General features: G+C 44.2%; 1 protein-coding gene across 2 annotated transcripts in view; it reads left to right on the top strand.

The window, feature by feature from the left end:
* The window catches only part of TCF7L2 (transcription factor 7 like 2), a 176,983-nt gene extending 152,422 nt beyond the window's left edge, over nucleotides 1-24,561 (top strand). The window contains exons 5-13 of one of the 2 annotated variants that reach the window (XM_025039195.1): nucleotides 813-915; nucleotides 2,878-2,964; nucleotides 7,515-7,640; nucleotides 8,229-8,388; nucleotides 8,817-8,924; nucleotides 14,778-14,826; nucleotides 15,416-15,466; nucleotides 16,831-16,903; nucleotides 22,434-24,561. In XM_025039195.1, the coding sequence (XP_024894963.1) occupies nucleotides 813-915; nucleotides 2,878-2,964; nucleotides 7,515-7,640; nucleotides 8,229-8,388; nucleotides 8,817-8,924; nucleotides 14,778-14,826; nucleotides 15,416-15,466; nucleotides 16,831-16,903; nucleotides 22,434-22,857 (1,181 nt within the window). In that variant the 3' untranslated portion in view covers nucleotides 22,858-24,561. Of the gene's footprint in view, nucleotides 1-812; nucleotides 916-2,877; nucleotides 2,965-7,499; nucleotides 7,641-8,228; nucleotides 8,389-8,816; nucleotides 8,925-14,777; nucleotides 14,827-15,415; nucleotides 15,467-16,830; nucleotides 16,904-22,433 lie in introns of both variants that reach the window. The other variant, XM_015596389.2, reaches the window with a different exon arrangement.
* The last annotated feature ends 419 nt before the right edge of the window (nucleotides 24,562-24,980 follow it).

Below are 24,980 nucleotides of genomic sequence, written 5' to 3'. Positions count from 1 at the left end.
TTCCTTTCTAAGAATTGATTGTTGGATGTGCTCCCGTGGAATGAATGAAGGAATGAATGAATGCTCCTGTGGGAAGGACCTTTGGGATTCATTCCTGTGTGTCTCTTGAAGGCCCTGACCCTCCCCCCACCAGTGACACAGCAGTACCCAGTCAGCAGGTGGGGTTAACTCACACTGGTGACTGTGTCCTTTAGAGAATTAGTTTCTAGAATTGCGTTTACCAGGTCTCCAGCATCTCCTGTCAGTTCAGTTCAGATTCTCCTTTGCATAAGATGCCATGTCATTTGGTGAGTTTCTCTTAAGATCATCTTCTAGGCTGAGGTGGAGAATTCTGAAGAAGGCAAGGGTAACCTTTCCAAAAGCCGTAACTCAAAAAGTATATCAGAAATCAGAGTAACTTGTCTTTATGAGAGTTAGAGTAAGTCATTAAAGAGGCTGAAGAAACAAGTAGTGAGGGCAAAGGGAATTGTCACTTGATCACCTACTGTGTGCCAAGCTCGTTAGATTTTTTTTTTTTTAATTCAGTAACCACACCAATCACACGAGGCAGAAATACTCCAGTTGGCATTTTGTGAATTTGTCTGTGTTTCCCCAGTGTATCGATCCATCTAGAATGAGATAAACCAATTTTCAAACGGGTGGAGGGACGATGAGACGAACCTTGCCGACAACTCCTAGGCTCATAATCACAAAAAGAACCTCATGCTGAGATTACAGGAGAGGTGTCTGCCTCCATCTTTTCCCTGTTCCCCTCTCTCGACAGTGTCTCTTTCCTTCTCTCCTTTGCACCTAAAATGCGCTTCTTCCCTCAGGAATCCCACGGCCTCCGCACCCTCCAGACATATCTCCGTACTACCCGCTGTCGCCCGGCACCGTGGGACAAATCCCCCATCCGCTAGGATGGTTAGTACCACAGTAAGGAGTTCCATTTTTTTAATTTCCTTTTTGTTTCTTACATGAGCATGCTTATTATTTATTCTGCGTGTGTGTGTGTGTGTGTGTGTGTGTGTGTGTGTGTGTGTGTTTTAGAACACAAGCTGGTAAGGGAGGACAATGGGAATTTGTGGGGGAAGGATCTTGCTGAGATGCCCTGTGGGAGAGCGGGCAAGCCAACGGCCGTTAAATGGGTTACGTAGGAGAAAGAACATTGATACGTAGCGTTCTGAACCCATGGTCCCCAGAGGTTCTAGGTTTCTCTCTGTGAAGGGAGGTGCCCTTAAGATACTTTGAGAATCGCAGAAGGCACTGAGGGCTTCTGTCCAATGAAACTGATCATAGCTCTTCTGCTGGCGGCAGCCCAGATGTGAGTGGCGGCAGTGGAGTGACCATGGGCACAACCTAGTTTTGAAGTCCAGGGGTGAGAGTCGGCGTTATTCTTTAACAACCCCACCACCCCATTACAACCGTGACTCCCAACAGTGGAAAGTTTTGTCTATTGAGAAGCTCCATGTTATTCAGCCAGCATCTCTTTCTGAGATTCTACATATTAAATGCTTGACCTAATTATGGGGTGGGGATGGGGCTTTCGAAAGCTAGACTTTCGGTCCAACATGTGGGGCCTTCATGTCGGCCCTAGCTCCCAGCAGCACCCAGATCATCTAACTGCCTTTTGTGATTTGCCTTCCAATCACCATGTCTTGGCTTTTACAGTACCACCCATTAACCTTTCCTAGATAACTTAAAAAAGTGTGTAGAAAGGCCTTTAATACCTAAACCATGTGTGTGTGTACGCGTGCATGTGTGTAATATGTTTTGTGATTGTGTGTTTTTTCGTGTATATTTTTCTGCGTGTTTATATATGATCTCTACTGTTTAAAAAATACAGGACAATTTGTTGAATCTCAACAGGAATAAATCTTGGTAAAACATTCAAACTTGGGTCTTGGAAAGACAGCCTTTCATAGCCTTAAGGAAGATATAATTTTGGAGCGGTTTCCCACCCCTCATTCTACCCTCATTTCTCCAGTTTAACAGATTCTACACTGTTTTTGTTTATTTGTTTGTTTGTTTGTTTTTAGAAACAGCTGTATTATGTAGTAGCTATACTAAATACCAACCCTGAGTATAGTTTCTGATTTTTTTTCCCCTTAGTTTTGTTTGGGAAGGTAGACATGGACTGTAGACATGAGCTTGAGTCCCATTTCCTCAAATCGTTCTCAGTCATCATTCGCCCCATTCAGCTCATGAGGAGATGTTTGAAGGCTACATAAAAAGACTCAGACTACCCTCTGTCAGAAAAAGTTGTGTGTCTTTTCTGAGGATGCTATTTTGCATGTTGCTGTATTTTTTAATTATTGTAATGAGGTGTGATTGTCTATTGGTTACCCACAATTCTTCTTGGGGACTCCCCCCCCACCCCACCCCCCGTAACTCTTGTCAACACTTGTTAATTTGACAAAAGGCTACAAATTAAGCTCTGTTAATTTAATGTTTTCTCACCGAGATCTAAATACCGAAAGAGGCCCAAAGCGCAACTGAAGTCCTTTGATTCACTGTACTTTATTTTGGTATAAATTTACATTCATTATTGTTTTCCTTTGGATGTGTAGCCCTCAATTAGTGTGATGGCTCCATTAAAGCAAGCGAGACTTCGCCTTTAATTATTACAACAAAACACCTAGTTTCAGCTTGGGGAGAGGGTCTCTATTGACATAAGCAGAGGTTATAAAATTTAATTAGCCATTCCTATCAGATTTATGGCATTCAAATTGTTCTGTGTTTCTTCCCTTTGATCCTTCCTGTACAATCCCCAAGATTTTTGTTCTGATCAAATGAGAATAAAGCTTACTGTGCAGAGTGAACTTCTCCTTTTTCTCTTTCTTTTCCCATCCCCCATCCCTGTTTGCACGCTCTCACTCTGTGCCCCGCTCTTTGTAGGCAAGGTCAGCCGGTGTACCCAATCACCACAGGAGGATTCCGTCACCCCTACCCCACAGCTCTGACGGTCAACGCTTCAATGTCCAGGTGAGTTCCAAGCACAGGGCCTTCTACCAAGGCCATGGTTGACTTCCAGAAAGTTCTCTATGTTGCTACCAGGTTATCCAGGGGCTGCTGATACATGCGAATATAATGGTATAAGACCCATAGAACATTACGCTTTCTTTCTGAGAAAATGCTGAAAAATTATCCTGAACTTCCCAGGTAGGGGATGGTGAAATTTCAGGGTCAAATTTTTGAGTCAGTCAATTGAACAGTATCTTTTGTGAGAGTTTAAGAAGGCAAGAAGTAGTAAGAACATTCAGAGCTTGTTCCAGTGTTGTTTCTCTGTTGCCCTGTACTGGATAAGGAAGGAAAGGGTGGAGGTAGTTTTATTATCATACAAAGAAGAGTTTGAGGAAAGGTTATCGGTCTTTTCAAAGCTCAGACTCGTCAGTGTCAGTAAGAAAGGACACCCCTCTAAAGTGTCACCTTTCAGTAGAAATATAAGATGAGTCACATGGAATTTTACATTTTCTAGCAGCCAGATTTAACAAAAGGTTTTTAAAAAAACTGGTGAAATTGTTTTTAATATTTATTCAACCCAATAGAGTCAAAATATTATCCTTCTGACATGCTGTCCCCGTTAAGCAACTATGAACAAGATTTTTACATTCCTTCTTACACTTAGTTTTTGAAATTTGATGTGCATTTCATACTTACAACACATCTCAGTTTGGACTGACCACATTTCAAGTGGTGGCTTACTACCACACTGGCCTGTGCAACTCTGAAACTTTGAAAGTTAAAAAAAAATCATGCGCGTGTAAACATTCGTGTGTCTTTCGGCATATAAGCACATATACACCATGCACACGTACACTTACTTCTGTGTGTGTACCTAGGTCTTTCTAACCCCCATGCTCTCCTTTTCCTCCTTCTAATTAATTCTGGCTAATTTTTCAGTGACTGCTAGTTTATTTACAAACTGGTTGGCAGCGGTATGTTTAAGTAGTCACTAATTGCTCCTAATGATAGTTTTATTTTCTGTTCATCTGATTTTCAGTCAAGTTAATTAAATCGGTGGAGGTTTAGACTTTCCTGATGGACTGCAACAACTAATCCATTTTGATGATGGCACATGATTCAATTAGCATGCATTACATGGCAAGGATGCTGACCCCCCCAATCTCTGTAGCCGCCATGGGAACCGAAGACCAGAGGAAGGGTTGGAAAGACAGGCCAAGATGCTTCTTTTTCTGCTTACAAAACAGTGATTTTGGTGGGGGAAGGAGTAAAGAATCACATTCCTTAAAAAGAACTATAACATATCTAACACCTGTAATTATGCCATGGATAGCCCACAGGTATCAAGATCCATTTCCCACATGTGATAAGTCATCTCAGTTCCCAAATCCACCCCAGCTTTGGTTAGGCAGGAGAGTGCTGTGTGTTCTCCATTGAGAAGAGGAAGGATATATTCATTAAATAATGTCCTCGCAGCATCGCCAAGCATGGGAACAAATGGAGAGTCTCCCAGGAGGAGAGCTGCTTCTGAGCAGCTTAGAATCCACAACTCATCCTCCCTCCATCCCAGCATTTATATAATGCACCTGATTGCTTTTCATGTTTGTTTATTTGGCGCATTCCAGAGGTTAAAAGCGGTGAAGTAATCACAGGATAGGGATTGGGGTTAAGCTTATTGATTGAATTATCATTAGGAGGTTAGTGGACGGTTTATAGGTGGGCCGAGAGGGGTGGAGGAAAGGAAGGGAAGGGTGGGTGGAAAGGTTAGGGGCTCCAGGTGCAGCGGGGGAGGCGGTGATTCCCCAGGTAGGCCTTATGAAAGGTAGCTAGTTAAAAAGCATATACAGCAAATTAAATACATTATTGTGGTAATGGGACGACAGAAGTATAGGTCTATTATACTTATGGCAGTTACAGGAAATGTAGGCAGCTTGCCCTGTTCCAGAACACCCTTTGATATTCATTCTATTCAGCAGTGGGGCCAGGACTTCTCAGAATTAAGTGATGGGTCATTATACTTTAAACACCATGGAGAAGCCTAGATTGGCAATTAAACAGCTCTTGCTGACACTCACTTGTGCCACCCTGTGACCCCCTTTAGATTGAGATGTTGGAGCTCCGGGCCCTCAGCCTGCTAAATTGGCGCAAGGCTCTTCTCCTGACGAGAGCGGGCTCTGAAATCTGCCGGCTTCAAAGGGAGAGAGATCATGTATAAACCATAATGTGGGTGCACCGTGGCTCACAAAAAATAAGGCAGGAAGAGATGAAATGTTACAAGTGCAAGGAGGAAAATGAGAGAATAATGACAAACCTAATGCAACTCAAAGCCAGATTGTTGCACAGGAAAATGCATCCTACTGCTTGTGCATAAAATCAAGGCCGGCAGATGACATCCAGTTAACAGAAACGTGTCAACAGTGAAGTAAAGTGAGAGTGAGTAAGAGAGAAGCCCCTGAGACAGCCAGAAACAAAAATTAGTTGTCCTTAACAAGTTAAGGTTCATCATTATATTCTGGCTTGGAGCCATAAAAGCAGACGGGGGTATATAATGAGCTGCTTAGAATTTTTAGGGTGTTTATTGCATTTCGTGAAACAGTTGTCTGCGGAAAGGAATTTCTTAAAGAAGGTATGCATATACCACCACCACCACCACCCCCCCCACACACACACACACAACACACAATCTTTCTCTGCTATACATTTTCCCGATACACAAGTATGCGTATAGGTATGTGAACTTGGAAGTGTTCGTTCTTCATGGCTGCACTGAAGAATTCTCCCACCCCACGATGCACTCAGACTGCGTTGTCTCCCTGTAGTATTTGGTGTGCACACATTCACACATACACTCACACACACAGGGTTTTTTATCTCGATCCCTCCCTCTCTCCCCCGCTTCTCCTACCCCTCCTTTCTCTCCCCCATCCATCCATCCATCCATCCGTCCATCTCTCTCATGTCAGTACACATATTCTCATTTTTTTTTGTATTTGAGGAATGTCAAGCCTTTAAAATTCACAGTAAAAGCTGCCACTCCACCCACCCCTTCACCAGGGGCTTCCAAGAACATATATTCTCAAGTTTCCTCGGAGGTCTTCCAGCAGTGGAAGGACCGGGGTGTAACTTGGGGGCCCAAGTGCCTCCCAGAGGTTTGCTTTCCATTTCTTTAGGGTTTAGGGGATAGAGGTTCTTTAGGTTTTTTTCTTTTATTCTCATATTCATTCATATTTTCTCTCTCAGAGGTTTTTTTTTTTTTAGTCCTAAAAGGGCTTGCTTAATTTTTATTAAATCATGTAATTTTTACCAACTTTTGATACTTTCATATTTGTAAAGGCAGAGGCAGAAGAAATTACATCGGGATGGAATTTCTGAGTCACGTGTCCACTGTGATTCTGGGCCTCTGTCAAAACTCTCTGGTCACTGGTTTTGTTGTATGTCGTTTTGCTTGAAGTCACAGAAACTGTTGATGACTTTGAGTGAGGACATCTTAGTCATTCCTTTAAGAAGGGTGGTTCTTCTAACCCAGTACAAATCAAGGTGACTGACTCCAGGCAGATTAGAAAATGTGAAAGCTGTTTGTCTAAGCTAATTGTCAGTTTACGGATGGACCAAGAGTGTTTTGAAATTATTTTGGTACGTCCCGGCTGGTTTTCGTGTTGGGAAATGCCAATTCAGGGCCTAAACAGTGTTTTAAAGGACTTTCCTAAAATTACACAGATTAGTGGAGACAGCACAAACTTTATTTACCTTTATTTACATCCTTGATAATCATCTTGAAGGCCTTTTAATGCATAGGTAGTATGTTAAGTAAAAGTTATTTAGGAATTCTAGAACTTTAAAGCAGCAAAGGGAACATAAATCAGAATTCAAATCTTTACCTGTGTGTGTAAAATAGTACCTTTTTTTGCATCTTGTTTAAAATATCTATGACTTCTGATGAGAACCACATAGGAAGTACTTAGATTTTCCGCATCTTTCTACCTTAACTCTCTCCCATTCCTGTCAAAACGACGGGGCACAGCAGCCAAAAAATAAACATTTCATTGCACCGTACCAACAGAATGAGGCCTAACGAGGCATGTGCAGCATTGTCAAAAACGTGTGTATACTTCAGCCACATTAATATTTTACGTAGTCGTCGATGATATACAACAAAAGATTTCACCTTTCTTTCTAGAGCTGATTAGGACTTAGGAAATTGCCTTCTTAGATGCCAAAATAATGCCTCAAAAAACAAGTGGATGTGTGATTTCCAGCAGGTAGTCCAAGCCTACTTTTCCGCCCAAGTACATCAGTTAAATTTGTCTTTTGCTAAAGATGTTAAAAATCGTAATGTCTCATGTCAGTAACAATAATGAAGGGGAAGATTGGCTTTAATGACATTATGAGAATCATTATGTTTAATTTATCGCTAATTAATGCTGACAGGTTTCATATGCCTTGGGTTGCTTTCATGTGAACATTACGTGTTTTTTTTTTTTTTTTTTTTTTTTTTTTTGAATTGTGTGTACGCATCCCTCCCCATTCATTCATTTTGATTCTGACGATTTACACAGCTTTCTGTCTTCTAGGTTCCCTCCCCATATGGTCCCACCACATCACACTCTACATACGACCGGCATCCCCCACCCGGCCATAGTCACACCAACAGTCAAACAGGAATCCTCCCAGAGTGACGTCGGCTCACTCCACAGCTCGTAAGTGTTGCTCTTGTGATCACTTTCCCCTTTGCCATCGTGTTTAGTTCATCATCGCTGGCACAGTGGCTGTCGGGTTGGTGGCTCTGCCTCGGGTTCTCTGCGCTGCCTGTGGCTCTGGCAAATACTCCATGTGTGTGGACTCTGGATCTTGCAGACAGGCTTTCACAGAGGGTGCCTGCTTTGGGTAGACGAGCACTCCTATTTTTGTGTCCTTGAATGGACTGGGCTTTACAGTCATGATTCTGTCCCTAACCCCATCATCGAGCATTTGACGCTCTATCTCATGAGCATGAGACTGGCCGAGGTAGAAAGGGCCACAGGTGATTTGCCCTCTGGCCTGGGAAAACTGTGTATTTGTGAAACAAGGAAGTGATTACAAAGTCGCCTCTCTTCCCCTAGTCCCTCCCCAGGCTGTTTTTGTTCCATTTTCCAGGGTGGAGAAGACCAAAAGTGGAAGCGTGCTTTTCATTCAAACTGCTGGGTTTGGGTGTTGGGAAACCAAGGAGAATGGGCTCTTTGCTGTGGAGGAAGTTGGCCCTCATGATCGTTTATTGGGTTGGGTCTGTCTGTTTTGTCTACATCCAGAAAGCATCAGGACTCCAAAAAGGAAGAAGAAAAGAAGAAGCCCCACATAAAGAAACCTCTTAACGCGTTCATGTTGTATATGAAGGAAATGAGAGCAAAGGTCGTCGCCGAGTGCACGTTGAAAGAAAGCGCGGCTATCAACCAGATCCTGGGGCGAAGGGTAGGTGGTTCTCTCCCTGGGAGAAGAGGGTGAGAATGGACTAGGATGCAGCAGGTGAGGTGACAGAATGTCCCCGTCCTCGTTTGCGTGGAGAGGCCTTTCGCGTTAGCTACGTTGTGACCCCTTCAGTGGCTTTCATGGGGTCAGGACCAATGACCGCATTCGACTGACGTACAGAAAAGCCAAAGCCATCATCTTCCCCATCCCCAGAGAGAGAACAGATGATAAAACGGCATAGACGACAATTCATGTTTTGTCTGAGCACTCCTGTTAGTGCCAGGACCCTTCAGACTGTCAGCATGTGCAGGTTATATCATTTCTGATGGACTCATCCAAAACGAGAAGCGTTATGTACCCCCTGGCCGCAGTGTAGCTTGTGATGCTTTTGCGTGTCTTTTCCCTCCCCCTCCCTTTCTTGTTCCCTCCAGTGGCACGCACTGTCTAGAGAAGAACAAGCAAAATACTACGAGCTGGCCCGGAAGGAGCGACAGCTTCACATGCAGCTGTACCCTGGCTGGTCTGCACGGGATAACTACGTAGGTGGATCATTTTTCTCAGGACTGTAGACATGTGCTGGTTGTCCATATGGACAAAGGGAATGCTAACTGCCACCTCGTATTAGGCCTCGGAACCATTCAGTCTGCCTGCCCTTGAGACTTTTAGCATCTTGTCCGAGCATCAGGCGTGAGGGTCTTGTCTTGGCCTCCAGTGTGGCTCCATCAGCATAGTTTTTCAGGGGGAAGCTGCCATTCCAGCTCAGGACCCATGAGGTCAGTTTAGGGCTGTCCATATCTTCTTGCCTGTGTCTTTGAAGGGCTCTAGGATATGCCCAGTGGGTCTTATGTGCTCCTCAACAGTGGTCTGTAGAGTGGCCTTACAGAGAAGTGGGTAGGGCTGGAAGGAGGAATTTAATTCCTCACAGGTCTTCCAGCAGGGGCTTCACCACCCTTAAGAGGAACAAATGAAACAGTTGTCTTATGCTGTGGTACAATAGAATTTGGAAGCCTAGTTCATCTTGAGAGGGGCATGATGGGAATATCCCTGAAAGGAGCCAGTAGAAGTCATGTTTTGGCAGGGACTCAGCAAGGGTAGGACGAGAGGGTGTGTATTATGTGCTGTGTGTGTTCCTGGGCTCTGTTGGTTTCAAGATTTACCTAATTTCACATCCTGGGTTTTAGAAAACACTGCAGGATTGCTGTTTTTACTAATTGCGGTGGTTGTGACATCCATGATTCTTCCCCTCCCATAAACTAGGTCTCCTGGAGACCTCTGTCACCTCTATCATTCTTTCTTATTCTCCATTTTGCTCAATAGCTCAAGTCCTGAACTCTCTCTCCTTTCTAGATGGATGAAATATTTCTTATTTGCCCAATACCTTATTATATAGCTTTGGTTCTGTGAAGTGATTTTACCATCTGCTTTGGTGTGGGAAGCAGACTTGACTTAATGCCAGCAACAGGCTTCTCCTGTTTCTTGTTGGTATCGTGGGGTCACAGATGATGTTTTCACCAGTCAGTGCTCCCTGACCTAACTCTCCATGGACGTCATCCATGGTGAGGAAATGTTCTGTATAGGAGGGTTGAGATCTATTCAGTTATTGCTGATTTTAAACTTAACTGTATATACCGTATTATGGGGGTTCAGAGTTAAATCAGACATATTTACTCTCCCGGAACTTGCCAGCCATCAGGAAGTCACAACTATCTTCAGGAACGTGTGGGTCCTGAGTGAAGTCTGACTTCGCTCGCTCTGACTAGCTGCTTCAGGTTTCCTCCCTTCTTAGTCCCGTGCCTTTAAACATGAGCCCGCTAGTTTCCTCTTTGCCGTGTGGAGGAGGGAGAGTGGACAACCAAGACCATGGAGCTTAACTCCCATGTCGTCATCACCACCAGCCCCCCAGCCCCGCTCCTCCCTGCCCACCCACCCATCTCCCTCTAGGTCCCACCGCTCTTGGCTCCCAGCACTAGACTCTCTTCCTCCTGGGAGTTGAAACCGGAATTAGCGTTAGTATTTTTCAATGGCATGGTGGCTCTGCTCAGAGCCCTTGTCACTCACCGATGGTCATGCACAGGGTCGTAACTGCTCGGGATCTTTTCGTTTGTCCCCAGCATGTGTGCAACGGGGAAGCCTTTCTTCTGGAGCTGAAAGGAGGAGGATGAGAAAGTTAACTGCTCTCCCACAGGCTCGCTGCTCACCGCCCCCGACCTCGAGGTGGCGCTTTCCGGCAGCAGGCAGGCCCTGCCGCCTCCCTTATGGTCTCTCATTCCAGGACAGCTGTTCTCCTGGTTTTGGGTCAGAAGTTCTTAGAGTTCCTGTCTAGCTTCTGCCTGCTACAGACCTGATTCTTTGGATAATCAGAGAGGAATCCGGCTACTCTCTAGATGTTGTATCCCCTGTAGGCATGTGGGGTCATAGCAGGGCCTTCGTGTCCAGCCGTGCAAGGTGTGCACTGCACAACTCTAGGGAGGTGTTTATAATATGGTCTGTGAGCATGGTACCCCCGGAGTTTGCAGGGGGAAGTCTCCACAAAGGTGCGAGGCCGACTCTGCGATAGCTTCCAAAAGGTGCTGTGATTATTTACTTGGAGTCGGTGTTTTCCAAGTCTTTTTTTGTCTTGCTCTTGAGGTTTTAGCAGGTCCATGAGGCACTTGGAATGGGGTTTGTATAATAGGGGAACCTCTGATAAGAGGAGAGAAAATTTAGAGGTAGATCTGGATTTGAGGCTATAGGAGCTTTATCTCTTACAAGGGGTACTGTCAGATTCCTGTCACGACGGCTCATTACTCATGGGTATGAACACCTTTCCTTCCTTCCTTCCTTCCTCCCTCCCTTCCTCCCATCCATCGTTCCATCCATCCTTCCATCCATCCATCCATGCATCCATCCATGCCCCAGGAAACAGTCTATGGAGCAACAATCAATAGTTAAATTTTTATACATTTGATTATGGTAAAAACTTGTTAGTATTTTTTTTTAATTGACTTGACATTGAAGTTTCTCTGTAAATTACTTTGGTCATTGTAAAGTCCAAGAGGTTCTTCTGGAAAAAGTCTTTTTGAGCTAACCTCAAGCCTCTTTCACTTTCCACTTTTCCAGCCAACTGGTGGCAGAAATCTTTAGCAGTCACATTTGGGTTGTTGGATTTGGCACATCCTGGAGCACAAGAGGAAACATTTTCGTCCCATAGTGACATCTAACCCCTGGCATTGTATTAGAACATGATTTTCTTTCCAGCTCTACGATGGGTAAAGAAGCTAAATCCTAGGCCATTTGCTCATCTTGAGTTTTTTCCCCCTTACCACCATACTTTAGGCCTTTTCTTTGTTTTGTCAAATTTAAAGAGATAACGGGGATGTCTGCCTCCCTTGAGATGCACCTCCCTCTTCACTAAGTAGCATTTGTTAAGTTCCTTCATGTCTTCTTCTGATTAAAACACAGCCCCTGCCCTTAAGAAGCCCTTAGTCTAAATGATCATTCCGTCAGTCACTAACATCTCAGTTATCTGTCCTAAACTGACAGCTTCCCATGGGTAGTGGACTTTTCATCTGCCTTTTAGAATATATTGCAGGAGATTGGAAATGGGTGAACGCTATATTAAAGGTGATGAGAAGCCCTTGAGTATGTGGATGTTGACACCACTGTGCCCAGCTGAGTTTTTACCTCATGCTCCTGAATAAACAAAGTAGATCCTCTGCCTGTTCCAAGGTGGCCAGATGGCACTTTTGGTCCTTACCTTCATGTCTGAGGGTCACAGACATGAAGATGGGCTGCTGAGGTTCATGAGAAGGAAGTGAACTTCCTTCCTTCCTTCTTTCCCTCCTTCCTTCCTTCCTTTTTCCAGAAGAACCTCTTGGACTTTACAATGACCATCCGTCATTGTACATCTAGGAACATAAAATGTTTCAAATGGAAATACTGAACCGAAGACTGAGACAAATTCTCCAAGTGGATCAGGCCCCAAGATCTGAGAGAAAAGAGGGGCTTTCTCTGAAACAGTTGACTGTTAGCCCTCGGATAGAGCTCATACTGTGCAGTCTCTACCTTGAGTCTCTCCTCACAAGGCTTTATGGGTTCTCAGGTTTTCTGCCTATCACTGCTCTTTTCACTTCTGGAGTCGATGTCAACACACCATGACAACCTTTAGGCAAAGGTGATATTGAGATATTCTGAAACAAACAGAAGTGTGAGACCACGCCTCCTGTTTGTGACATTTCACATGGACCAGGCAGCTACCTCATATGGGTAGGACAGGCAGGCACTGTGAGGTGGAGGATGGAGAAGGAGTTTTAGATCTGGAACGAGGCAGTCAACTCTACAGAATTCGCCCTGTGCCCCTTCTACATCCACAGCCATGGGAAGACTGTCCAGCTGTCAAGGAGGATCAGGTTGGAGAATGTGAATGACTCCATGCAGTTCATCCATAATCTGTTAAAAACCTTCCTCAGAGGGCAAGGCATTAACCACGTAGGCAGCACAGCTTAGCGCATGAGGGCTCTTGGAATCAAGACCACCTGAGTTCCCATCCTGGTCTCACCATTTGTTAGCTCTGTGATCTCAGAAAGGTTATGTAACCTCTCTGTGCCTCTGTCTCCTTATCCGTAAAATTGGAATGGTGATAATACCTGTTGTATAGGATCGCTAAAACCTTTCTGGATGTTTCTACACATCCTGTGGGAATTTTCATGCATGGAGCCAGCACACAGTTGAGTTCTTACCCTTCTCCCTCCCTCTCTCTCTCCCTCCTCTCATCCTTCCTTCCTTCCTTCCTTCCTTCCTTCCATCCTTCCTTCCTTCCTTCCTTCCTTCCTTCCTTCCTTCTTTCCCTCCTTCCTTCCTTCCTTTTTCCAGAAGAACCTCTTGGACTTTACAATGACCATCCGTCATTGTACATCTAGGAACATAAAATGTTTCAAATGGAAATACTGAACCGAAGACTGAGACAAATTCTCCAAGTGGATCAGGCCCCAAGATCTGAGAGAAAAGAGGGGCTTTCTCTGAAACAGTTGACTGTTAGCCCTCGGATAGAGCTCATACTGTGCAGTCTCTACCTTGAGTCTCTCCTCACAAGGCTTTATGGGTTCTCAGGTTTTCTGCCTATCACTGCTCTTTTCACTTCTGGAGTCGATGTCAACACACCATGACAACCTTTAGGCAAAGGTGATATTGAGATATTCTGAAACAAACAGAAGTGTGAGACCACGCCTCCTGTTTGTGACATTTCACATGGACCAGGCAGCTACCTCATATGGGTAGGACAGGCAGGCACTGTGAGGTGGAGGATGGAGAAGGAGTTTTAGATCTGGAACGAGGCAGTCAACTCTACAGAATTCGCCCTGTGCCCCTTCTACATCCACAGCCATGGGAAGACTGTCCAGCTGTCAAGGAGGATCAGGTTGGAGAATGTGAATGACTCCATGCAGTTCATCCATAATCTGTTAAAAACCTTCCTCAGAGGGCAAGGCATTAACCACGTAGGCAGCACAGCTTAGCGCATGAGGGCTCTTGGAATCAAGACCACCTGAGTTCCCATCCTGGTCTCACCATTTGTTAGCTCTGTGATCTCAGAAAGGTTATGTAACCTCTCTGTGCCTCTGTCTCCTTATCCGTAAAATTGGAATGGTGATAATACCTGTTGTATAGGATCGTGTAAGGATAAATGCATCCATATGCATGGCACACTTAGAATCATGCCCGGCGCATAGTATGTGCTCAGTAAATATTAGCTGTTATTACTAGGATTATGATAATCATTATATATTAGATGGGACTATAGAGAACCTTTACTCTTTTATGGATGTCCACTCAGCAGTTTTAAACAAGAGCGGATGATTTCTGGTTCTCTTCTGCCTTTTCTTATTCCCCTGCTGTCTTTTAAAAGCAAGGCCCAGATTACAGCTCTAAAAAAAAAAATCCTACTTAAGCATTTAATTTTTGATTCAAAATAAGGACCTTTTGGCCTTAATAAGAGATTTGCATGGGGCGAGGAGATTTTGAGTCCACATAGCCGTTTCAACATCGATCCATCCTGTGGCCGTGGACCCTTGCGCCACTTCAGCCCTGTGTCTACTCACCTCCTGCATCTTCCTCATCCATCTTCTCTTCACCTGTGTGGAATCAGATGCTCTGGGTCAGGTTCAAGGACTGACATAGGTGTGTGGGAAAGAGGTCTTTCCTTCACCCCCCTTTGATTCCTCCTTTTCCCCTGCCGATTGGTTGTCCCTCCAGCTGAAGGACAGTTCATTTGGACATTTGGATTAAAGGGCGCTAGGGGCTGGAAAACACTCAAGAAGCAGGTGTGGATGAAGGGAGTAGGGTGCGCCTCTCCTCCCGCCTTCTCATTTCCCTTTGTTTTATTGAAATAATTCCCTGTGTTTTATTTGTTCCTCTAGGGGAAGAAGAAGAAGAGGAAAAGGGACAAGCAGCCAGGGGAGACCAACGGTAAGTTAGAATAATGAGGGTGCAGGAAGGAGCCATACTCTTTTGAGGACCACTGTTTGATATTAGGCTTCTATCTGGGGGAGGCAGGAGAAACTCAAGGCCAGGACATTGTGGGGGAACCCATCTTAGCTAGCCTTTTTGTTTATGCATTTTAATTAATTGCTTCATGATTGCCCTTTTAAAGCTAGTAACGTTCATTGTTGCATGAAAAGCACATTGTAATTCTAGTGGAATGTGTTTTTAAATAACTGTAGAGCCTGTAACTGGAGAGCCGGAGGCATGCCTATGTGGGATTTATATACAGTTTGCTTATTCTGTATGTGTCTGAGTAGGGATGAGGAGGGGGCTAGGGGAGTAGGAGGGGTGTATGTGAGTGTTTGGCATTAACTGGGCTGTTCCTGAATGTTCTGATGCATGCCTTTACAGTGGTAAATTGCACCCAACTTAAATTAAGGAGGTTTGTCATTCTCTAGAAGAAATTAGAAATACTGCATAGGCAATCTCAGAGGTCCCTTGGAGAAGGCCAGGCTTTTACAAACAACAACAAAAACATTTTGAAGGCTTTGTATAATTTGTTCTTTTTTTTCAGAACACAGCGAATGTTTCCTAAATCCTTGCCTTTCACTTCCTCCGATTACAGGTGCTAATGTCATTTTGAGTCGTTAAAATAGTTGCTAAACTGTTTTTTAATTTTTCTTGCCATTATAGTTTGATTAACATTAATCACGTATGACATTTGAACATTCTTTAAAATGACCATCTACACGGTTTCGTATGTTTCGGTAGATTTTTTTTCAGTTGCTTTTGTTGTTTTTTTGAATTTAATTTAACTTTTGCTTTGTTTATTTATTTATTTTTTCCATAACAGTTGTTTAAGCAGTGATGACAGTGATTTAGAGTTGAACTAACTGTGCAAATTGAATATGCAGTATTTCTTTAAAAGAGACTGGTAAAAAAAAATGGAAGGAATTCGGTAATAAACCTCCTTAATCTAATGGCATTTTTTTCATTGCTCCCACTAAGTTTTCTCACGCAAGCATGCATCCGCAGTATGATTATTTTTTTCCTTCGCTTTTTTTATTTTAGTTTTTTTCTTCCTTTTGCTTTTCTGCTCATAATTTGCAAACTCACTAGCATTTTACTGACTGTACCTGCTTAAATGCTGCTATGAGCTTCTAACTAACTCTTAACAGCTCATTCACACAGCCTGTTTACTTTTATCTGTTCCTCTCTTAATTTTAATGAAAATAGATTTAAAAAGAAAGATGAACGTTCCAAAAGCTGCAATATCCCAGTACCCACAACCCTTTTCTTTCTTTATTTCTTTCTGTTTTTGTTTCATTTTGTTCTGTTTTTATTTGTAGTTTTTTTTTCTTTTTTAAACTATTATACTCTGAGAAGAAAAAAGCATGTTACAAACTTAATTCCCTCCTTTGCTTTATTTTCTTCTTTAAGAAAAACAAATTGAAAGAAAAAAAAAGGAAACCAGAACCAAAACAGGAGAAATATTATTTCCAAGCTAGTTCTTCAGTATCTAACTTCCCTTTATCAGCTCAAACCGAATCTGAGAGACAGTCCTTAACGAAGGGATACTGCAGCTTTATTTGCAACAGCTAATTTCACAAGTTGAATAAGAATGTGATTTTTTTTTTTACCTTTTTTTTTAATTAAAGAAAGTTAAAAATCAAAAGTCAATATTTTGTAATTAGTAACCAGGTCATTGATTTATTCCCTTTTTTATTTTTATTTTTTTCTTATTTGTATCTTTCTCTTTTTTCTTCTCTCCCTCCCTCCCTTCCTTCCTCCCTCCTTCTCTCTCTCTGCCTCCCTCCTTCTCTCTCTCTCTCTTTCTCTCTCTCTCTCTCTCTCTTTCTCTCTCTCTCACTCACTCTCTCTCTCTCTTTCTCTCTCTCTCTCTCTCTTTCTCCCTCCCCTTCTCTCTCTCTTTCCTCCCTCTTTCCCACGTCCTCCTCCTCTGCTCGCTTCTCTCTTGAACTCATTCAGACCTGAGCGCTCCTAAGAAATGCCGAGCGCGCTTTGGCCTTGATCAACAGAATAACTGGTGCGGCCCTTGCAGGTGTGTATAGATTTCCCAGATTCGCTGTGCTGGTTTGCAGCTGGTCTATTTGATCCTTTCCCCTTCTCTGGCCTGTCGCTTTGTAGCTCTGTGTGTGGATCTTAGGAGACACGAGGGCGCGGGACACTGCTCTGTGAGGGTTGTGCTTGTTCCCCCGCTGCTGCTAGCCAAAATGCCACTGTAAAACAGCATCATTTGTGCCTCCTCGGGTCAGCGACAGCAAACCCCAGCGCGCCCCCCCAGGGATGCTACCTGCCATCCCTCTTCCTCATGACAGCCCAGGGTGGGGCTCAATGACATCCTTCGCAACCCTGGCCTAGGTAGCCGCAAACAACGTCACCTTTCCCCCTCCTCTTCTCTCTCTATTTTTATTTATTTTTCCTTGTTTTTTGGTTTCTGGTTGTTGTTTTTTGTGTGTGTGTTTTATCATTTTATTTTATTTTTTTCTTTTGACTCATAGAAGTCCTTTCCTTTCATGCCCTTGGTGAGGGAAGACAATCAAATAGAACCGAGGTGATCTAGAAGACAAGTCAGCTGTAGCTGAGATTTCACATCCAACTGAGCACAACCCACCATTGTGTTGTATTTTTTGTGTTTACCTTATGCTAACAGATGCAAATACTCCAAAGAAGTGTCGGGCACTGTTCGGGCTTGACCGACAGACTTTATGGTGCAAACCATGCAGGTATATTACCACTGCGAGGCCTTTGGGAAAATCAAAACATTCTGTCCTTCTGGTACCTTAGTGTGTCAATATATTTTGACCCCATTCCCATCTACTCCCGCACTGACATCAATGACTAATGATCCTCATTCTTCGAAATTTCCTTGCTAATTTTATGCTGAGTCCTCTCCCCACTTTCTCTTTCTGCCCCCGCCCCACTCTTACAAATAATATAACCCTGGTGGTAGGGCCGAGACCACAACCCTAACAGACCAGAACGGGCACTTACCCTTTTGCTTTGAAAACCAGCATCCTAGAACTGGCCCAGCCCCATGAATACTTCCGTGGCCTGTATGCCGAGTGCAGAGACCACCACTTCCAAAGGTTTGAATGAGCTAAAATTGATAGCAGTAGCATTCCCGTGTAACTCGAAGTCAAGACTTGGAGAAGTGCTCTGGGGCAGGCTTTTTTTGGTTTTGTTTTGTTTTTTTTTGATTTTTTTTGTTTGTTTGTTTTATGTTTAAAAACCACATCTCTATACAGAGGAGCTTGGTTAGCTGACATTGTTTTACAGTGCGGAAAAGAAGCGTGGCATTGAACGGCATGCACCAGCTAGAGGGCTGCAAGCAGTGAGTCATGCAGTCGCATACTGCAGGGCTGCTAGCCTGCAGAATGAAAAATATACGCATCTGCATTTAGAGAGAGAGCAAGAGAGACCGTTGGTTCTAAGATGTGTCAGAAGGGTCCAAATTAAACACCCGGGTTCCCCCTGCAGGCTTCCGTCCAACCTGTAATTTCAGGGAAGGCGTAGGTACTTCCTTCTTGGTGGAGGGATACCAACTAGTTCCTGTCTCATTTCCTTTCCTTTAATGAGCACCTTTGGTTAAATTTGTTGTTTCTTTGTTCTGATACAAGCAGTCTTTGAATTTGGAATATTATGATGGTAGGTATCTCAATACCCAAACACGCTTTTCTGTTTGTAGTGCCTCCCTTGTCACGTGTCCCTCTCTTCCATGCCTTTGCCATGTGTTCCGTGTTTAGACGTTAGATCAGATGTCCATCCCATTATGTGCATGCCCACGACTCTCCGTGTCTCTTCCCCCTGCTCTGATGCCTTACAAGAGATTGAAGTGCCTCGCATTGACCACGCCTGTAGGGGAGAGAGGGCCTGAGAGTCTTGATTGAGAGGGACTCCCCACACGACCCTCTGCCCATTATGTGAGGATGGGGGGCCTCGGGTGAACACCCAGCAGGAGAGGGATTCTCAGTCATTCTTCCAGGTGGCAGTGTTCACGGAGGTGACAGATGTCCTTCCCACACAGTCCCGGGGTCTTCTCTGTGCAACAGAAAAGAGTTTCATGATGAAGTTAACGAAAGATGTTAGGTATTTAATTAGAGCTAGCCCAGATGACAGGAACTCTGTTTGACCTAGCTATCTAGGCAGTGAATTCATGTCAGAATTTTATTTGTGCTGAGTAGGAAGATAAGTAGCTGAGGAATCCTGCTCTAAGACGCCCTGCCTTGGCCAAGGATGAGCTAATCACAGGGTCTCTTCCGAGGGTTTCTCACCATCTGTAGGAATGTATGGCTGACACCATTGTGCATACCTCGCAGTATGGTTTGTTGCCTGGTTTGTGTATTTTATTCATAGGAGGTGAGTGGTGGTTTTATGAATCCCTTTTTTGTTTTGGAAGCAGTTACTGCGAGTTAGACTTGGCATTTTTTTGGTGAAAGTTATCATTAGTAACGCCAACTGGATGGAGGTCCCCTTCCCAGACACAGCCCACACCTTGCTAAAGCCAGGGCGTGACATCTTCCTCAGAGACTAGAATTTTCAGGACATTTTTACCAAAAACAAAAACAACCAAAAACCTTTGTAGCTGCGACATAAACTTCATTTCATAAAGTGCAGCGTTGAGCGGCTCGCTGTCAACGTGACGGCATTGCTGTCGTGGGTGCTGAGAGGTCCCTCCTCAGGAAGAGGTCCCTCTTCCTCACCTCAGCACCATGAGAAGCTTCCTGGTGGCCATTTTTTCTACCGTTGGGGGATATTTTGCCCTAAACGCTTTTTAGCAGGTGGATTTCTGTTCTTGTGAGGGTATAAATCCAAAACAGGGTCAGGAAGAATGAGTCACCTTTTAGGACAAACCCATATGAACCTGAAAGTGGGTTCGTAAGAGGCCACCGCTCCTCGATTGGAGATGGAACCTGGGTGGGGGAGGGCAAGGAGGGGGGTTTTGTCCCTTTTTTCTTCAACTTTTTCTCTTGGCCAGGATCTGGCTTGATGCTAAATCAATAGGATAAAATGCACTTTAAGAAAAAGAAAGAAAAGTGGCCAAACGAGCCGTTTCCTGGGCCGTCAGAAGTGTGTGTGTGTGTCCAACTGCCTTTGGCTCAGCCTCCTGTTAGAAGGAGCGTCGCTTTCCCATTCATAGTCTTCGTGTCCCGTGTTCATGATGCCTCCGCTCATCCCCACAACATGGAAACTTCCGTGTCACAAGGAGGGCGGGAGGGGCGAGGGGAGCCCCAGAAAGGCTCCTAGCCAATCAGGGCTCCTCGCTCACTACACAAGGCTTCTAATTTTATTTGACATTTGAGGACATTTTTAACAAGATTCTGTTTTGAGCCCACCAAGTTGCTTTTCCCATCTTTTCACTCTGCCCTAATATAGCATGGAATGCTGCTGATGTCATTCCCTTGTTTCCTGTTTTTTTCCCCTTTCTCTCTTTCTCCTCTCTCATTTCTCCCCGTTGCTTTCTCCGTTTTGCTTATGCCTCCCCACCCCCTCCCTTCTCCCATTTTCAAAATGCATGGACATTTAGGTTTTTTTTTTTTTTTAGCATGTTTTGATCTGCAGGCTAAGGTGGTTTAAAAACTCTGAGAGGCTTGTTTCCCCTGGGTTTCTGTGATGGGAGCAGAACCCACAGTCAAATAATCTATCCCAGAGGAGAGAAAGGAACCATGTCAATGTGAAGGTGAGGGGGGCTGCCCTCACTCTGCTCCCCTAGAGTTCCTTCCAACTCAGAGAGGGGACGGACAGACCCTGAGGCCACCGGCCCAATGGGTCCTAGCCTCTGGGAGGCGGGAAAGACCAAGCATGCCTCTCCCACCCTCCCCTCCCCTCCCCTCTCCTGCCATCTTGCTGAATCCATACCCCACACACTCGGGGGCATGATCAGACAGCTCTGGGGCACAGACCCAAGGAGGAACTAATTACACCCCCTTCCTTTCAAAGGCCAGTGACATCTGACAGTGGTTGCCTTCAAACAGGCAGCATCTTAGTTGCTTTCTAGCGAGGAAAAGCCAGCCGGTGCTTACACACTTGTTTTTAGATGGAGTGGTATCAGCCATGGTTCTGACTGTGTTCTCCTTAGATCAGCACATTCCCTGTATCTGCATTATTTTTATAGCATAGATGGAGTTGGTCCCCAGTATCACCTTTCCTACCAAATATTATCCCGCTGGACTGGGATTCAGAAGAGGAGAAGCTTTGAGGTCACATACTCAGTTTCTTGAATTGATTTCCCCAACCTTTGATGATAGGCAAGAGAGGCTCTGAAATTCTCATTCCTACTTCTTACATAAACAGGAAATGGAGAGGGGAGATTCCGGTTTTGGTACAGGGCAGAATTAGTCTTTGTGGTTTCAACACTAGTCAGGCTAACCCAAACCCAGGAAGGTCCATGCTGCAATCCCGTCACTTCTTCGTCGTCGTCACTCCCTTGTGACATGCCGTGCCCTCCATTCACTGGCCTCGCCATATTGACAAGGGCAGGAAGCCCCGCCATGCCATCCTCACCGTCTTTCCTTTCCAGCCTTCTCACTCTGGGGTGGGGGAGGGGAAGACCCCAAATCTTTTTTTTCAAAAAAAAAGAAAAAAGAAAAAAGAAAAATCAAGTCTGAATCATAATTTAATCCACAACCTGCAGGCCATACGACCAGTTATTCTTGTTTCTTTGGATCATTTTCTGTTTTTCTTATTCTTCCCCCTCCCCCACCTTTGTTATCTTCTTCTACCTGTTTTTGGTGGTTTTTTCTTTTTTTTCGTTTTTGTTTTTGTTTTGTTTTTAAGTTTATTTTGTTTTATTTTTGTTTCCCTCCTCCTCTCACCTGATTCTGACCTCTTGATTTGGTGTGGTTCTTAACAGACAAGCCCGAAAGCTCTCTGGGCACCAGCAGCCTGGTGGTGATGGTGGTGGTGGTGGTGGTGGGTGGTGGTGGTGGTGGTGATGGTGATGGTGTGTTGAAACCTTTAAGCCTCTTGCTAGCGCTGTCTTCAGCTCTGTGGGCTCAATAGTCAGCATTTTGAGTTTTATATTCATAGGAGGTGCCTGGGGAAGGAGGGCTCTGTCTTTCTCTTTTACACACACACACACACACACACACACACCATTGGGGGTGGGGGTGGGATGGGGGTGGGAATGGGGGAGGTATGATAGGAAAGTGAGGGGACATCTAAGCCGAAGAGAAATAACCAGTTTTTCAGTTCATCTCAGTTTGCATGCAGCCACTTTCTGGCAAAGAGATGCCACCACCTACAGGTGGCATCCTTGAGTCTGCTCACTTACCTTTGGGCAGAGGCGGGGTCTAGGGTGTGGAGTGGGGCAGGGGAAGCAGATACGGAGGGAGTGCCGTACTCGTGACGATTTCGTTCGCCAGAGCAGGCTTAGGTTGGGCAGCAGTAAAGTGAGCGTGGCGCCCCGGTGTGATTTTAATATTCCTCTGGCCAGTGGGCGTGCCGTCTCCATGGGGTGGGGGCAGTGGCGGCATCTGTTAGGCGACTTCATCTTGACTCTGAGCATTAGATAACTCTCTCCCTTGGCACCTTTGCCCTTTATTCACAGAAACTCTCTCCCCTGTTTCTAGGAGAAAAAAAAAGTGCGTTCGCTACATACAAGGTGAAGGCAGCTGCCTCAGCCCACCCTCTTCAGATGGAAGCTTACTAGACTCGCCTCCTCCTTCCCCCAGCCTGCTAGGCTCCCCTCCCCAAGACGCCAAGTCACAGACTGAGCAGACCCAGCCTCTCTCGCTGTCCCTGAAGCCCGACCCCCTGGCCCACCTCTCTATGATGCCTCCACCACCTGCCCTCCTGCTTGCCGAGGCCGCCCACGGCAAGGCCCCCGCCCTCTGTCCCAACGGGGCCCTGGACCTGCCTCCTGCCGCTTTGCAGCCGCCCATCATGCCCTCCTCATCTGTCGCACAGCCGTCAACATCTTCCTTACATTCCCTCAGCTCTCTGGCCGGGGCCCAGCCCCAGCCGCTCTCCCTCGTAACCAAGTCTTTAGAATAGCTTTAGCTTCGTTCGCCCCAGTTGGTTTGTGTAGTGTTTCATTTTGCTTTTCTTTATTTCCCCTCCCTTCGAAAGGTTTGGTTTTGTACTCTTTTAATTTTGTGCCATGTGGCTACATTAGTTAATGTTTATCAAGTTCATTGGTCAATATTTGACCCATTCTTATTTCAATTTCTCCTTTTAAATATGTAGATGAGAGAAGAACCTCATGATTCTACCAAAATTTTTATCAACAGCTGTTTAAAGTCTTTGTAGCGTTTAAAAAATATATATATATACATAACTGTTATGTAGTTCGGATAGCTTAGTTTTAAAAGACTGATTAAAAAACAAAAAGAAAAAAAAAAAAAGAAGCAATTTTGAAGCAGCCCTCCAGAAGGAGTTGGTTCTGTATTATTTGTATTAAATACGAGCTTGCGAACCAATCATTTTACATCTGGTTTTGAAACCATAAGGGCACGACGAATGCAGTGCCGTGACTTCTTTTTCTTCTGTGTGAAACAACTTTTATTGTGATGTTACTTGTTATTGTTTAAATGTACAGAAACAAAGGGTTAAAATGTGTTAATATACCTTGTTCCATGGTGTTGTTCTTTTGGGGGGAGGGGATGCTACTCAACAATTAATGGAATCACAACGCTGTTGGGCCAGTAGTATTTATTGCTTTAGAGATTGCTTGTCGAACCTGTATGTCATCCCTTTTAAAATATGTTTTCCTTTTTTCTTGAAACTGTATAAAATTTTTTTCCCCTTAGCATCAGCATCTTATATATAACAACTCATTTGTACAAGGTTTTTAAGTTTATATATAAAATGTGTATATATATATTTTTTGTTTCCCTTTTTGACTTTTTTTTTTCCCCTGTATGAAACCCAGATGCCGCCAAATGGACATGAATAGTTGCATTAAAGGATCAGTAGCATTAACAAAAGTTGCTTTAAAAGCCATTATGTAAAACAAGACTTGAAATTTAGTGAGGGAATTTTAGCGACGCTGTACGAGCAGCAGTGGGAACCATCCTGTTTCCCCTTTGAACTCGCAGTCGACTGTCCTACACCCTTCAGGATGTGGACTGACTGTGTGCAAAACTTTACGTGCCAAAATTCTCAGTGACTTTAGCTTTCTCCCTCTTTTTGATGCTGTAATTTTTGTTCATCATGTTTTGCTGTGATGTTACATAGGTAGATTTGTATGTAGTTTTAACGTCACCTATAACAAGATGTGTTTGGTAGCAGATTGTCCAGAAAGCATTTTAAATGAAGAGGTATAAACCCTTAAGGGCCAAAATTCTGTATATTAGATTACTCTTAAAGGAAAAACCAGCTGCCGCTTTTATGTACACGTACGACATACAAGTAGGTAGCAGACTTTAAAAATAAAAAAAACCTAGGCATGTTGATGTTGCAAAATGCTGTATAAAGCTGAAACCTGTTCATTCAGTGCCATTGTAGTTGACATGAAGCGATTGTAAAACTGTCTCCGATTTTTCTCTGGTTTATTAAGATGCTAACTATAACATTTTTTGTGAATACTTTGAATGTTTCCTAACAGTTGTGATGTTACTGTTCCGTTTTATGCTCTTATTCCAATTTCATTTTTAATGGTTTGGAAGCCATTTTTGTAATGAATAAATGTTCATGCTGTACAGTATCTGTAGCATGCCGTGCTGGATTAATAAAAGCAACTTAGTGTGTGCACATGAAGGCTGGTCACTCGTTTCTGTGATTTGGATTTTCTCTCTGGGGAAACTGGGTCTGTCCGCCTTCACCAAGAGAGACGGATAGCCAAGCTAGAACTTGAGACCGCATGGCTGGTATGGGCGGTAGGCGGCACTTAGACACGAAAAAGCGGTCTTGAACTCTTTCGAGGGGTGGTTGTCCCCCTCCCCATTCATAATGCATATTTGGCATATTTTGTGTACCTGTTTATTTCTGAAAGCAAAGCACAGTTGCAGAGCAAATGTCACTCTTCTGGCTGGTACAGAACAGCCCCTCCGATATGGTTTAGTCGTCCCTCTCAGTATAGAGCCCATTTAATTCTGGTTAATGAGAGTTTGTTCACCAAGAGTAGATTTAGGAAACCACATCATTCACATTTAAGGACCGTTGATGCGAAAGTATCC

This window comes from Pteropus alecto, unplaced genomic scaffold, assembly GCF_000325575.1.
Source record: "Pteropus alecto unplaced genomic scaffold, ASM32557v1 scaffold177, whole genome shotgun sequence".
NCBI lineage: Eukaryota > Metazoa > Chordata > Mammalia > Chiroptera > Pteropodidae > Pteropus > Pteropus alecto.
This window is presented reverse-complemented; position numbering and strand designations above follow the sequence as displayed.